This window comes from Wyeomyia smithii, chromosome 3 (assembly GCF_029784165.1).
Source record: "Wyeomyia smithii strain HCP4-BCI-WySm-NY-G18 chromosome 3, ASM2978416v1, whole genome shotgun sequence".
Classification (NCBI taxonomy): Eukaryota; Metazoa; Arthropoda; class Insecta; order Diptera; family Culicidae; genus Wyeomyia; species Wyeomyia smithii.
The window spans coordinates 262262356-262278357 of NC_073696.1; the positions used below are offsets into that span (position 1 = coordinate 262262356).

Below are 16002 nucleotides of genomic sequence, written 5' to 3' on the forward strand. Positions count from 1 at the left end.
TGCGCGGCTCCTGTCACGTAGCGACTGTATAAGCATCACCTCATGGGTTCGTATTGGCACTTTAGCAAAGTCTATCGAAACAGGCTCGTTCACTAGTCTTTATCGCGCTCTCAGGCGTTACTGTAATGCTGCGTGGCACTCCGATCTTTGCATGGCGGCGTCGCACGCCCGCGATAGTGTAGCAATAAGTTGGTCCGCCCTCTGCACTGTTTGCCGCCTCGTGTTCACGCTAAAGCTGACCGGCTGATGGTCGCTATCAGTGTGGCCTTTGTCTACCCTCCAGTTTGCGAGCAGTCCGAGGCTGCTGAACGTCATTTTGGAACGTTTTGGTAGACCAACGCGGCGTAGCATAGCAACTGCAGTAGAATACTCCATCTTTCTTGGCAACCACATAACATTCATTCGAGGTTGACACAATTCTGCTATCCAGTCACCGTTTCCGGGAGGGTTGCGATAGGGATCCGAAACGATGGCTATGTCATACAATGACTCAGTGGCTTATTGGTATAGCGGTTCAGGTTTAATGGCGTCACCCTCACACCTGCGGTTTAGTAACCGGCTTGCTAACCGGGCACTTGGGCCTCCCGTGGCGTACTTAGTTTCCCGTTTTTCGGTGCATACCAAATATATGGGAGGCACCACGCAATCCCGCGCTTTGCGGGACGACGTAGACATGAATCCGACATAAAGCGATTCGCCTTGCCGTTCTAAATTTCATCACACGGTAAATAAATCTAGACTAATAGAAGATTGCGAACAGTAGAAAATTAGAACAAAGGACAAACATTAGGATCGAGAATAAAACCATAACAAATTAACAAATCGTTAAAATATTTATAGACAGAAATTAAAAAAAATACCAGGGTGCTTCTTGAGCTGCCAACAATCACCATTTATACCAAAATGTATTAAATCGTAAGTCAGACATTGTCCCCAGGTCAAAGCACTCACAATCAGACTCTTAAAAAACTTGTTCAACGCTGAGAAAAATTTACGAAAAAAATATAGGGCTGGCGAATGTAAAAAAACATGAAAAAAAAACATAAAATATATATATATATATATATATATATATATATATATATATATATATATATATATATATATATATATATATATATATATATATATATATATATATATATATATATATATATATATATATATATATATATATATATATATATATATATATATATATATATATATATATATATATATAACCGAATTTTAGATAGTTGCGTCAAATTATGGGCGCATGTTGATCCTTTTGCATTATTGTCTTATCATATTCAGATTGCACATATATACTGTCATACTTTTTGTAATATGAGACTCTGCGAAACTAATAACTGCTCGGCGGTTTGCGCAATCCAAGCGGCTCATTTGCGATCGGCAGCATATCAAAACATGCACAAGTTTAAACTGCTGATCCATTTATTTTGTTTACTTATGCGCGGATCTGCTGTTTGCCAGCTTAACTCCGTTTTATTAAAGCGCTAGTCAACCAGTGAACCACAAAAATGTCCAGTAAGTAATTTTTCGAGTGCTTTTTTGAACGTGGGTTTTGAAAATATAAATAATTTCAGTGAATTCCGGCCCGCTTCAAATCAGTATTGCGTTCGAAGTTCCACATAACATCTTTAGCCACATTACCGGACAGGGCGGAGTGAACATTTCTAAAATCCGGCGTGCATCAGGTGCATTAATTCTGATCGCACCTACAAAAACGCCTACGATGTATCGGATGCGCATTTCCGGTCCACCGCATGCGGTGGTCAAGGCGCGAGAGATGATGGGTGCCTTTTTGAACAGTGTCTAGCCGGTAAATTTTGTGCAATAATAGGAAGTAGTAATACCCTGTAATACCTACGTTCGTTTTATAGTTCGGAAAATCCTGCTGCTTTTGCGCAAGCTAACAGCAGTTGGTATGATGTTCACAACCAACAGTCAGTGAGAAAACAAAACGATTTATATAACATTCAAAAATAAAAAATAAGGTACTATATAACTGTTGAAGAAAAGTTGTTACCTGTTACTGTATTCACTAAGAATCACATCAGCTGCTTTCTCTGCCACGGCAACTACAACCGAATTCGGTGTCCCGGAAACTGGTGCTGGAAAAACGCTAGCATCCGCTACGCGTAAGTTTTTCACCCCTCGCACCCTGCAACGAAACAAAAAAAAACTGTTAACTCAGTGTTCAACACTATTTTTCAGAACTCACTTCAAATCATTGCCCACAACCGCCTCCGAATGCAATCCAATAGCAGCCGTCCCTCCGGGATGATGACCGGTCAATGCCGACGTTCGTAAAATACACTCCAGGTAGCGATCATCTGGTCTGTTGGTACGAAAGTCTTCCTCAGTTGGTCCGAAATTAGCACAAGCTGTCACCTTCGGCCAATGTAGTGTAGCATTCAGGCGACGGAACGGACTAGTTTCAATTGTCCGCGCGGCCAGTCGAATAGCTGCACCCATGCATTCGATATCGAACTTATCCTTCAAATAGTTGGGATTGATGAACGGGTGTGAATCCGCATAGCGATCGCGCAGGTAAACCGCTCCACGACTTTTCGGTTGATGACACGTACTGAGGAAGAGAAATCCCTCCTGGCTACTATTGTAATACAAAGGGAAATGGGCACGGAATGCATCCTGGTGCATGTTGGACACGTGCCTTAACGCATGCTCATCAACGCTACCCATTCCGAACAGGATAATCCCGTACTTCGCTCCTCGTGGACTTCCGATTCCAGCCACGGCTGTGCTGGAAAGGACTCCACTACCTTTGGAAAGGTAATTCCAAATGTTGCCAACGTTCAGAATCTTGTCTACAGTCACACTGGCCGTTTGATTGATAGACACGAACAGCGGAAGATTCAGATGATCAAAATAGTTTTGACCAACATTAGGTGAGTAATGAATGACGGGAATTCCGTGCCGCTGGAGCTCGAGAGTTGGCCCAATGCCGGACAATTTCAGCAGTTGAGGAGATTGAATTGCACCCGCACTGAGGATTATTTCCTTCGTGGCTCTGATTTCAATTGAGCTGCCATCGTTCGGATTCAGGATCGAAACAGCAATCGCAGTTCGATGGTTGTCGAAAATAATTTTCTGTACCACGGTGTCGGGTAGAATGCGTAGATTGGTTCGGTCGAATGCAGGCCGTAGGTACTCGTGATAGGTGCTCCAACGGATTCCATCACGGATGGTGTACTTTGCTGCGTTGAAATTGTGCTCCAAACCTAACTCCGAACGAGCGCGCAGAAAGGCACTGGTGAGATTGTTTGTTTTTGGGTCAATAGTTTTGACGTGCAATTTTGGTGGTTGTGAAGAATATTGACCAGCTGGGGCAGCTCGGAAGCACAACTTTGGTACCGAACGATTGCTGATATTTGTCAGAAATGCCGGGTAGGGATTGGACTGGAAAAAAATGTTCAAATTCAGTCTAGGAATAGCGAGATTTTGCTTCAATATTTTTTAGAGTTTGTGTGTACTTACCTTAAAATGTTCTTCCCGTTGTTGCTCAGAGTGACAGTTATTATTGTTTTCATTTGTCTTGTCTGCTAGATTTCCCTCGAATCGATCCAAATAAGGTTTCATTCGTTCGTAACTCCAGTCATGTGCACCCAAGCGTTCCCAACGGTCATAATCTTCCTTAACACCGGTGAAGTGTAGCATGTAGTTAATTTGTCCCGATCCACCGAGACCACGACCACGCGGTATAAATTGTTGCTTCAAATGAAATCGATTTGAAGAAAAATTCGTTAATGTTTCTTATTCAGGAGCTAATCTCAATGAACATACCTGCTGAAATAACCCCCTAGATGAGTACTTTTGTGGGGTTGTTCTGAAAGCCCAATCGAATTTGGTCAGCTGCAGGGCCGTGCTAAGAAGCGGAACTATGGATGCTGCCCCAAAAATATTTCCCGCTTCTATCAGTAGAACGGAGTAGTTAGCAACTGCTGAAAGACGATTGGCCAACACGCATCCTGCTGTTCCCGCACCCACTGAGATCCGGAATAGAAGGATTGTTAAAAATCACCCTTTTTCAAAGATACACCAAGACACTTACCAATTATAAAATCGAAAGAAGAATTCTGCAGAGATTTTGCCGTTGCCACTTTGTTGGGAATGTGATCATAACCAAGAATTAACCAGGTCACGGACAAGGTTGTTGTTAAAACTACCAGTAATGTTGCTAGTGATATTATAAGAATTTTAAGCAACCCCATCGTAATAGGACAAGCTCTCAAAGACGCAAGGTTTTGATTGTAACTAAGTTCGCGTTTATGTTTGTAACACACCGCAGCTTCAAGCACTAGGTGTAGAAATAATGCACTAAATTATACTCACTCGAAAATTTACAAGCAAGTAGGAATCTTCACATTTTGAGGGACGTTTACTTTTTCGCCAGTAATCCTATTAGCCCGCGCAAAGCGTTTAATACTCGCACAAGAAATGTAAGCTCATACAGGAAAATCAATTAATCGATTTCTAGTCCCGCAATACCAATTCTCCGAATATCAACTACTTTGTTATTCGCCGCTGGCGAAACAAAACAATGCTGCTAGGAGGCTTTCTTTAAGCTATTTCAGTTAGCCACAACTCCATAATAATAGTTTACAATTCTGCTTCATTTCAGCTTGTACCACAAAAAGGTAAACACCAAAAACTTACTTAAGATAGCACCCCTCCTAGTTACGCCTTCATCATCTCGGCATCTTCCTCCAACTGTCCGGCCGATTCTTCCAGCCGCTTCTCCAGCTGTCGGGCATCGACGTACTCGATTTCCTCTTCGTCCTCTTCCACATCCATTTGCATTGCCGACTGTTGGGCTTCCTCTCTGGCGCGGCGTTCCTTCAAGCCGATTGCCGGGGACCGAATCAGGGCGATGTTCTTCTGCACGTCCACTATGTCGTTGTGAATTTCGTGATCTCGAGCCTTTCGTAGCCGCTCCATGACGAAGTGTCGCTCCCGGCGTTCCTTGATTTCGGTGATCTTCTTGATGGCGTCCAACGTTTTACTCCACAACTCTCGGTTGTATTTAACCGGAACGTTACGACGCTTTTCGAACTCAAACGCCGGGTCAATAGTGAGCTCTTTGCCGTGCGTTTTGCGGTAAGCCTTGGTCCAGCGAATCTTTCTCGGGTTCTTCTTTTTGTTGAATGCCCTTCGGCATTTGGAACGACAGAAACGGAAGACCTGCCAGGTGCAAAATTGATGTAGGTTAGCTTACCTGAAATTATGAAATCAAATATAAGGTTTTTCTTCTTTACCTTACAGTCGTTTCGCACGAAGACCATCCCATGTCCGGGGAAGATTTTGCTGGAGCAGAAATAACACGTTTCTATTCTCATTTTGAACTAATAAATGAGAATTACCACAAAAATAGCGCAGTTGAATGCGCTATGAAACTAGCACGCGCTTTGGGTAAATAAATAAAGGACGAACTGTCAGATTAACGCCTCGAAGAACAGTGTTGCCGATACAATAATTGAAACGATTATAACAGTTGTGAGATAAAGCTGTTATACTATGGAATAAATCTACTAAAAGATCTAATCAAGGCTTTTTTTTCAGTTTTAACCAGGCAGCCTCTCCTACCTCAATCCTTGTTATGGTGAGCCCCATTTGGGGAAACTGCCCCAACATGTCATCTCACTCCCACATATACGAATCCGCTGAGTACAAACGTGACTTTTGGAGGTAGGAGAATAACCGCACTAAATCTTCGCTTCAAATGGAAATACTCTGCAGTTGGCAGTAAAAGAGAAATTATTGAGATCAGTAATATAAATAAAATTAGTAAAATTATAACATCAACTAAAGAATTACCATCAGAAAAATCAGTATAATAAGCAAAGTTAGTGAAATCGCTAAAGACACTAACGTTTGCATTAAATAATAGAACTTTTTCGAATGGTGAGAAAACTAAGACAAATAATTGAGTTTGATAAATCTCCCATTAAAGGTAATCATATTTGCCTGCTTACGGGAAAAATTCTACGCCGTGCGTGTGAGCATGTTTTTGAGCTCATTCTTCCTCCTCAATTTTCGCAACAAAGATGTTCGAGTAGATTTTATGCTTCGAAAGAAGAGCGGCTTTGACATACTCTTCACGCTGATTGTCAGCCACAACAGCACCTTCTTGGGGAATTTGGTGTGTTAAATGAACTTATCTTACGTATAAGAAAATACATTGTTAATGCTGCTGTTCAAATAACCATGTTCATGAAAGTGTGGACGGTAAAATTCATCAAAAGGACGATTAAAATTCATTAAAAGGACTGATTAACAAAATAATGATCAATTGTGGGCAGGTGTATAAAATTAAACCGTAGAATTCAACATAAACATATATTCGCGGTTTTACGATGATACTTGTTATTCCCCAGGACATCGTATATCGTCACCACCGATTATACGATTATACGATCGTCGAATGGAAAAGTTAGTCAACATTGCGCTGTGAGAAGAGATCCGGCACCTCTGACATGTGAAACCCATGTTGCCAAATTGGCCGTTTTTATTGATTTTAAAAAATTAATCAAAGACACCGAATCAGAAATTACAGATTTGTGGCAAATTTAGTACATTATCAACGGTTTAACGAAATGACCACGTGGTCTTTTTTCCTGACTTATAATTTATTGTTGCCACCAAGTCAAGAATGAAGTTTTTGCATTTTGGCAATATATAATGTACTGAAAGTTTAATAAGAAAAATGTAGAAAATGTAAAAAATTTAAGCGAGTTTTTGACACTTGACAAATGAAAAGACCGAGCGGGGGCCTAGTGTGGTTGGTAACGTCTCCGCCAATCACGCTCGACGCCTGGGTTCGAATCCCACCGCCGACATAGGTGTCGATGGTTGTGAGGTGGCGTGATCCACTCACAACCAACCCAACTGGTCTAGATTCAATCCTAGCCGACACCGGGAGATTTTCTGAGGCGAAAAATCTCTGGGATCACGCCTTCCATCGCATGAGGAAGTAAAGCCGTTGGCGCCGGTCCGTTGATAAACGGGTCGTGAGTTAGGGTCCTGGGTGTGGAGTCGCCTTCCTGGGCGTCGGTGATTGGCAACAACAGTGGCGGAACTAGACCGACGGAAAATAAAAAAAAAAAAATGAAAAGACCGCGTGTTTAAAGTCGCAAAGGGGGGGAGGGGGAATTGGCCAAAAGACCACGAAAGACCACGGGGGGTACGGGGGGTTTGAAATATGACCACGTGGTTTAGAAACGACCCCTAACTTATTTTCGTAAAACAGTTTTTGTCTATGCTAATGGGTGTGCGAGCTTGCTTAAATCAACACCAGCGGCATCACTAACGGTTTTTCTCTTAGATAACGAATGTGCACGCTTTCTTATGGCGACTAATATTGTCCACTAAGCAAATCTGTTTGTCTGTGATTATACCTTTGACCTTACTATATTATTCAGATTTCGGGTTGCTGCGATGTTCACAAAAACACTTTCCACCATTCTCCGTTTTGCTCTATTATTTTTCTTGTTATTTTAATCTAGTTCATTATAAATTTATCATAAATTTTTCAAAAAAAATTTTTGAATTTTTATAAATCTTTCAATATCAAAATAAAAATTATCGGCAATATTTGAAAAATACCTACGTAAGCATACAAAACTAATAATTAAACTTCCTGATCAATTTAATAAAAGGTAACTAAGGCGTCGTATACAAATTACGTATGACTTCCCCCCCGTAATTACTTAACGCTGAGCAACCTGACCCCCCATCAAATTAACAATTTTGAGCAAATATCACTGTTACGCAACTGTCTCAACTCTCTACCCTCTCCCCTCATGTAACAATAAGTAACGCATACTCAAACCGTCTACCCCCTACATGCTTTACGTAATTTTTGTACGACGCCTAACACGAAAAGTATCCAAATGATCGATACACATTTTTGAATAGATATTTTGCAGCGCGATAAAAAGGGTTAAATTTTTCACACATCAGACGAGCGGGCATTTTCAGTGACAGGTGCTACGCTGGATTCTAGAAGAACCAATTTATCGGCTGTAGCTCTGGGTTGAATAACATTCGTTCACATGAACACTTGGTTCTAGCCTAACTCCAGCCATCATCTCGATAAACCACACTATAATTTTATTTATAACATAGATTCGTGTCTTTATTACAATCAAAATCAATGCATAAAATGTGCAAGGAGGGTACGAGTGTTTCGAAAAAAAAAAAATAGAAAAAAATAGGTCGGATACGGGTCGGGTACTGGCAATTGCGGCGTTTTTTCTTTTGGGTTTGGGTCGGGTCAGGTAGTTGTAACAAATATTTTTTCGGGTTCAGGTCGATTACGGGTTTTAAAAAGCTCGATGAGTCGGGTACGGGTAACAAGTTTCCCATACCCGACCATCTTTAGTGCGCACTTACACAGCGATGAAAGATTGTATTCGAACTCATTGAACACCCTGTATAGTTTCATGTGAGTACCGTTATAATAAGTGTTGAAAGAATGTAGCGGTTCAATTGGCGGAATTTGTTTTTTTATATACGCTTCGTTTTTACCGCGAAAACCATTCCATTAGGGGGTTATATACCTTTTCGCTCGAGAAAAAAGTGCAAAGTTAGGATTTTTTTCGATCGTGTAGCACCTTTTTCATTACATAAAAGTAGTTATTTTCTGGAAGTTCTGTTAACAACAAAAAACCACATTTGTTCATAAGAAATACCAATTATTTGTGGAGTAATGGCCTTTTCCCAGAAACGCTGTTTTTTGCAGAGGTTTGCGGCGTTTACGATAGAGACCCAGCAGATCAACTAAAATCAAAAACCGGGTATCCCGGGTGTGCCGGGTATCTGAACGATCATTTTCATAAGTATTTGGTTTTCAGTACAAACATTTCAAATTTCGAACCGCTTTAACTTTCTCCCTATTGGTCAGACTTTTATGAAAATTTAAGAAAATGTTCTAAAGATGTTGTACTTAAAGATAATGCGATGAATTTTTTTCTCAATTTTTTGAAAACTAAAGGTATATAACCCCTTAAGTCTAGAAATATTATTTTTGAATACTGGAAAACAATGCTAATATCACAGACAAACAGACGTGTCAATCGATGATGATTCCATCGACCAGAAAAATAACGATTATTTTGAAATTTTGCTTAGTGGGCAATAATGCCACTAGTGTCGCTATAAGCAAGCGTGCACATTCATTATCAAAGACAAAAACCCTCAGTAATGCCACTGATGTTAGATTAAGCAAGCGCACACCCATTAGCATAGACAAAAACTGTTTTACGGAAAGAAGTTAGTAGGCAATAAGCTCACATGGTGGCGCACAGGTGTAACGTTTCGAATAAGGACGAAGAGTTTTCAGGATTTTTCTTCGAGAAGGCACGTATGTTTGTCTGTGCTAATATGTTCATCAATTTATCGTTGGAAAGATACACTGGCAAAAAGTGAGGAACGCTTACAGGGCAACTATTAAAAACTTAAAAATTTTCACCAGCTCTGTAGTCCGTTAACAGTTGGCAGAAGCTAAAGTAAAATGTCAATAAATGATATTTTTTAATTTCAATACCAACAGTTTACAATTTTTCGTATATCACGGTTGTAATCTAATCCTAAAGGGTGTCCACGATGAAATTGCCACACACAAAATTGATTCGCAAATTTCGAGTTTTCATCCGATTGCCATCAAACTTTCAGGGATTGAAAAATAACTATTAAACTTCATTTTACGCAGGGACGGGACACAAGGCATATGGATATTAGGCATAGTATGCTATGGATGTTAGGCATAGTATGCTAGGCATACAGACGCGAGACATAACGGATGTGAGGCATAATGGATACGAGGCATACTGCCACAAGGCATAACGGACGCGAGGCCGAATGGACGCGAGGTTGAACGGACGCGAGGCCGAATGGACGGGAAGCCGAATGGACGGGAGGCTGAATGGACGCGAGGCCGAATGGACGAAAGGCCGAATGCGATGTTGTACGATCGCATGAGATCCAATTATGTAGTTCAGGTGTAAATATATTCCTAAAGAGTTGGGTATAATAAGCAAAGCAAAGCCTTGGTGCTACATTCTGATTCGGAAATCGACCTTCTGTTTATTATACACAGACTTGGCAGCCAACTGTTAAGTGTACAGGACAATTGCGGGGCCAGCGCTACGATCCTACTAACACTAACAGTCTCTCCCGAGCCGAGACTCGAACCTACGACAACTGGCCTGTTAGGCCAGCATCGTACCTCGAGACCAGTTGGGTATAATACTTTTCTTGAAATCATGCGGCGAAGACGCATAATTGAGGGCAAGGAAACAAGGCGGCACTAAGCCGCCGTGGTTTCCGCAGTCCGAGCCGGCCAACGACCCGCCGTCGGAAGCGGCGGTCTCTCGCACCCAAACGACTGATCTACTGGTTTGCTAGGTCTACTCATACAGAGTTTTCTTCCTCTAGTTAAGTCCGAACGAGCGGTAGCGAGTAAGGACAGCATTCGCTCGAACAGCGAGCCGGCCGAAGGCCGCGAGTGTATTGCTTTCCAAATGACACTTTAAAATGAAATATGCCTCGTGTCCGTATGCCTGCCGTCCATTATGCCTAGCGTACTATGCCTCGCGTCCGTATGCCTCGCGTCTGTATGCTCAACGGGGTGTCATCCCATACGCAAATGCCCGCACCTTGGCCTTAACCCCGGCCATAAGATTGTGCACAACCTGTGAATCAACCGTTTGTGCATGTAAACCCATACTTTCTTCAGTTCCTCGACTGTCTTCACTACCTTAGGTTGTTTAAGAAGGTGCTGCTTCATAACCGCCCAGTACTTTTCGATGGGGCGGAGCTCCGGAGTTTTGGGAGGGTTGAACATTTTCGGCACGAAATTGACCTTATTGTCCGCATACCACTTCAGCACGTCCTTGGAGTAGTGGCATGAGGCCAAATCCGGCCATAAGATTGTTGGGACGTTGTGGGCCTTCAGGAGAGAAAGCAGCCGCTTCTGGAGGCACTCTTTCATGTACACCTGTCCGTTAATCGTGTCCTGGGTCACGAAAGGTGCACTCCGCTTCCCGCACGTGCAGATGGCTTGCCAAACCAGGAATTTCTTCGCAAATTTGGACATCTTCTGAGTGCGAACATGCTCCGGAACGCTGAACTTATCCTTGGCCGTGAAAAACAGGTTGCCGGGGATCTGTTTGATGTCGGCCTTCACATATGTTTCGTCGTCCATGATGCAGCATTCAACTTTCGTCAGCATGTTGAGGTACAACTTCCTGGCACGGGTTTTGGCGGACTTGTTCTGCTTCTCGTCGCGATTAGGGGCCTTTTGTACCTTGAACGTTCGAAGCCCAGCCTTAGTTTTGGCCTTTTGGCCAAAACTTCGGCTAAGGTGCAGCTTCTTAGCTACATCCCGAACGGAGGCTTTCGGGTTTCGGTTGAAGGCCCCAACTACGCGGTTGTGATTTTTGGTGTTGTACGGAATACTTTTTCTTTCATTTCTGGGCTTCCGATCGGTGGTAAATCGTTCCTCGAACCGCTTAATCACTCGCGACACCGTGGAATTCGCGATTCCCAATGTTTTAGCGATGGAACGGTGCGAGAGATCCTTGTTCTTGTGATGAGAGCACGAGCTGTTCTTTCGACTCCATTTCCGCGAGTTTTGATCACAGGACTTTAAAACTTGCAGGATGTAAACAATGCACTATGAACTAAATCCACCCAAATTTTCATTGAATTTTACCCAACGGTTAAAAAGTTAGAGCAATTTCATGGTGTGGCAATTTCATCGTGGACACCCTTTAATTAGGGACCTGAACTAGCATTTCCAGCTTATGCGGAAAAAACACTTGTTCTTGAAAATCAAATTATAATGAGAATGAACATACTGATGTTCAAACGATCGTCAGTCAGTGAGTTCTTGTTCTTTCTACTCTTTTCACTATCCAGAGGTAGTAGAGCGACTGCGCATCACATTGATGCGAATTAATTGCACTTGATTGATACACGCACCGAACGTCGATCAGTCACGCTTGGATGCACAGAAGTAGTAATCAGATTATTGATCTCCTTGATTCTAAAATTATATAACTAGAGGCAAGAATAGTTTAGCATGTGAATCATTTAACATGCCATGTTAGGTTTTGAAAATTCGTGACTAACGGGGTAAGTAAAAAGTAATGATTTTGTCTTCTCTGATGATGAAACGATCACTTTTGCTATACTTGAAAATCACTGTCGTGTAATTATGATGGACATGCTTATTAAATTTTGACTCTGAAATTATCATTATACAACACTTTAAAGCACCGAACCGGAAGTAAAAGACAATTGAAATTATTATTTTCATTCGTTTCATTGTACTAAGAATCGGTACCGGCCGGCATGACGCTCTGTGAGTGCAGTTTCCCAAACGTACCGAACCTGTCAGTCAACCAACTTCTGCGCAGTTTAAGTACATATCTTATTGCTTGGACGCTGCTGTCCAACTTGACATTGTCTGGCATGAGGCTGGTTGGCTAAAAGCTAATTGTACAGGCACTTTCTGCTTAACCGTTTCGTGCACTAATTACCATTGTGAGAAATCCAAAAAATTAAGCTTCACAACTAGGTTGAAATAATGGTAAACATTCAGTTAGCGCATTATAAACCAATTTGGCGACGATCTTGATTGCCTCTTGCAAACATGGACTGCATGAAACATAAATTTAATTATTATGCAAACCGTTCGCAAACTCTATTCAGCATAATGCATATAGGCAACTTTCAGTCGCTGGAAATTAGGACTGAATAAAGAAGATCATAGCTCATTAAAGCCACAATTTGTACCCAGCTGAGTTTTATGACATGCTGATGGATGATTACAGCATGAAAAATGGGATGGGAATACCTAAACAATATGCCGCCGACGACTGAGAGTGAAAATTCTCGCGTATAACCGAAATTCAGAGCCGTCTGTCAGTCGGTCAGCCTTTAACAAGCGACCCTCAGCAGCCCATTTTACCCAACAAAATGCCAACATCATCGTCTGATGTACCAAATAATGGCTGCTGTAAGGTGTAAGGGTGTAACGAACAAATTTGAGCCTACGCTGATGGCATTCAAATTGACACCATTATATCTGCCTATCACGAACTCTGCTGCGTCGTGATTATGGGCAAAGTTTAATGGCAAACAAGGCTTATCAGAAGAAGATTAGTTTTACTACCAGTTTATAACTCTTGGGTGTCAAATTTGCTCGACTCCTGGTAAAGCTCGCCTCTGCTGATCAATGAGATGAGTTTCCATTGGCTCGTGTAGTGTGGTCTGCAGTTAATTAAGCAGTAAAATATTATAGCAGTGAAGAGCGCGAAAACATTACAGAAGAGAAGAAAACTGCCGTTTCTTTCGATTTCAATCGGGCTGATAAATCGCCTGAAGTCGGTAGCGGAGCCTCTAACGAGCAATAAAGATGATCATGGCAAGCAAAGGTGAAAGCTTATACCGTCGTAACAAATTGAGACTTGGAGGCTGGGCAAATTGTTTCTTTGTCGTACAAATTGAATGTTTATTACAAATCATTTGATTCTTCTTCCGTATTTGCTGATATTTTTTTCGAGATAGACCAACGAACAACCAATAGTCGTCGCAACTCTTAGCTGCTTTCTACATTGAATGATATAAGAATTAAAATTCTATTTATTTTTTTAAGTTACTGCAGTGTGTAGCATAAAAACTGGTTTAAATACCATATATTGTTATTAAACAATTTGTTGAAAACTTGTTCAATATAGGTAGAATTGAATGATGAAATAAACATCTAACATGTTTTTCATCTTAGGTTTTTCACAGCCATGGCAGAAAAACGTCCCTCTTCCCAATCACCCTCAGCAGACTATGAGGATACCCGTTCGCAGCTGCTCGAGTACTTCGACGACATCTTCAAGTGCACGATCTGTCTGATCAAGCTGCAGGATCCGCACCTGTGTCCTCGCTGCTCGAAACTGTACTGCTTCGGTTGCATCTCGGAATGGCTGCTGTCCGAGTCGGAGCAGCACATGAACTGTCCGAACTGCAAGCTCGACCTTCAGCTGGACAAGCTGGTGAAAGTACGCTGGTTCGAGGAGGTGGAACATCTACAGCGCAACTGCCTTGAACCGAAACCAACTACCAGCAGCAACAGGGGCAACAAAGCCGATACCTCTGCCGCCGACGCCGCTAGTACCCATCAAGACGGTAATAACGGTGGCGTCACGAAGAAGGACATTTGTGCTAAGCATGTGAAAAATATGAACTTTTACTGCTGCACGTGTAAGGTTTGCGTATGCGACGAATGTGCCGTCGTTGATGAGCACCATCTAGATCATACCTTCAAGAGTTTGGACGTAATTTACGATGGAAGCGTGCAGATTGCGGAAGAGGAGTTCGAGAAGGTTCGACATTATATGAAGAAAATCGGAGCCCTGGTGGAAAAGGTAGACCGCAATGTCGAGCTAGTTAAAAAAGTCAAAGAAGAGAAGCTGAAGGAGATTCGCGCCATTGCCGAAAGCGCAATCGAAGGGCTCGACAGACAAGTACGCGAAAAAGTACAAAAACTTCAGGGACACAAATACTCGCTGCTGGCCGAGATGCAGGACGTAGAAAAATCGCTACGAAGCATGGAGCTCGAACTGATGGCTTGTTCCAAGTCGCAGTTTATTGCAAAAAAGTCAAAACTGTTTAAGGAGTGTAATAAAATTCGAATGAATCCGATCAAGGATTTCAAGCAGATCCGAGTGCCTGTTAGCCTGAAAATGTTCGCAGGTAAAATGCTTTAACAATAGTGCAATAAATTGATTCCGGTCTCTTACAGTGAAGTTCCAACGATCAACGAAACTGGCATTTTCGTGATAGAAAACTTTTCTTCGTTCGATGACAACAAGGTTGCTTACTCGAATGAATTCGCCGACAATTTCGGTCACATTTGGCGCATAATGGTATGGTGTGTGATCTCCGAAGATCAGCTTGGCATTTACATTGAGCTGGTTGAGGGACAACCCTGTCGGTAGGTTCGCCTCCTACCATACGAATACAACTTTAATTGTCCACTTTCACTGTTTCTATTTACGGCTGCTTATTTTGTAGGATGGAATGCCGTTTTCAGCTGCTCCACACCGATGCGAAAAAGGTTATCCACAAACAGATTAAACAGTACTTTGATTGTGGTGCCCAGAAGGACTGGGGCTTCCGAGATTTCATTGCTCTGAAAACCATACTCGATGAAAGTTACTTGAAGGAGGACGATTCGCTTGAGTTACTGTATCACATCCGACCCTGTAACGGGGATTGTGAGTGATTTGGATAAGTTGCTCGTAGTGTAATTTTGTTGAGTGATAGGCTGCATAATAAATTGCCAAAGTAGCTAACGTATTTAAGTTTGTGCTTAATGCGTTATAATTTTTTGTCCACAAACCGAAGATCATTTCCATTTCTATGTCTAGAGTCTTGAGGATATTTTTTTCTATTCTCACTCTTCTCCCGTCGGTCTAGTTCCGCCGCTGTTGTTGTGCCAATCACCGGCGCTCAGGGAGGCGACTCCACCAAGAGGCGTGACCAACTACGCTAGGCCACCGCCCAATTATTAAAAGCTTTGTTTAAATAATTGCATAATTGCCCATTGCCTGTATAATGGAAGAGTCCATGACATACTAAGTTATTATATTCTATCATAATCATGTGCCATACTGTCCATTATGGATCATCTTACTGAATCTCTTTAATCTCAATTTTTTGACACTCAGTGGTAACTTTGTTTACATTTTGGGTTGTTCAAAGTTGAGTATGTCGAATTAAATGCAGAAAATCTTGTTTTCTGCCAACATTACCAATGAACCGGCGTCCAGGGCTGAAAAAAGTCATTTTCCCGAGCAAAATTCTTCGAAAATTACAGCCAATCATTTTCAATTTTCACTTCCAATGATCGCAGAAGTCTTTCAGATACACTAGATTTTCGTCCTAGAAACGTGCTGTTATACTCAGATGAAATAG

The 16002-nt window shown here is 41.9% G+C and overlaps 3 protein-coding genes and 1 long non-coding RNA gene across 4 annotated transcripts; 2 read left to right on the top strand and 2 right to left on the bottom strand.

Annotated features, from left to right (window-relative positions):
- The first annotated feature begins 1390 nt into the window (after positions 1-1390).
- On the top strand, positions 1391-2114 carry LOC129731624 (uncharacterized). The gene is made up of 3 exons (XR_008729044.1): positions 1391-1530; positions 1590-1825; positions 1887-2114. It is a non-coding gene; the product is annotated as an uncharacterized LOC129731624 (long non-coding RNA).
- On the bottom strand, positions 1971-4472 carry LOC129731622 (neither inactivation nor afterpotential protein G). The gene is made up of 5 exons (XM_055691752.1): positions 4079-4472; positions 3811-4013; positions 3505-3738; positions 2228-3426; positions 1971-2167 (listed from the first exon to the last, which is right to left on the bottom strand). The coding sequence occupies exons 1-5, from the start codon at positions 4236-4238 to the stop codon at positions 2029-2031; spliced, it is 1935 nt and encodes a 644-aa protein (XP_055547727.1). The 5' UTR covers positions 4239-4472; the 3' UTR covers positions 1971-2028.
- Positions 4473-4619: 147 nt separating this feature from the next.
- On the bottom strand, positions 4620-5450 carry LOC129731623 (probable ribosome biogenesis protein RLP24). Its single transcript, XM_055691753.1, has 2 exons — positions 5283-5450; positions 4620-5208 (listed from the first exon to the last, which is right to left on the bottom strand). The coding sequence occupies exons 1-2, from the start codon at positions 5361-5363 to the stop codon at positions 4705-4707; spliced, it is 585 nt and encodes a 194-aa protein (XP_055547728.1). The 5' UTR covers positions 5364-5450; the 3' UTR covers positions 4620-4704.
- A 6577-nt stretch (positions 5451-12027) lies between these two features.
- Positions 12028-15384, top strand: LOC129730545 (E3 ubiquitin-protein ligase TRIM37-like). Its single transcript, XM_055689940.1, has 4 exons — positions 12028-12162; positions 13817-14770; positions 14828-15019; positions 15100-15384. The coding sequence occupies exons 2-4, from the start codon at positions 13830-13832 to the stop codon at positions 15308-15310; spliced, it is 1344 nt and encodes a 447-aa protein (XP_055545915.1). The 5' UTR covers positions 12028-12162; positions 13817-13829; the 3' UTR covers positions 15311-15384.
- Positions 15385-16002: the final 618 nt, after the last annotated feature.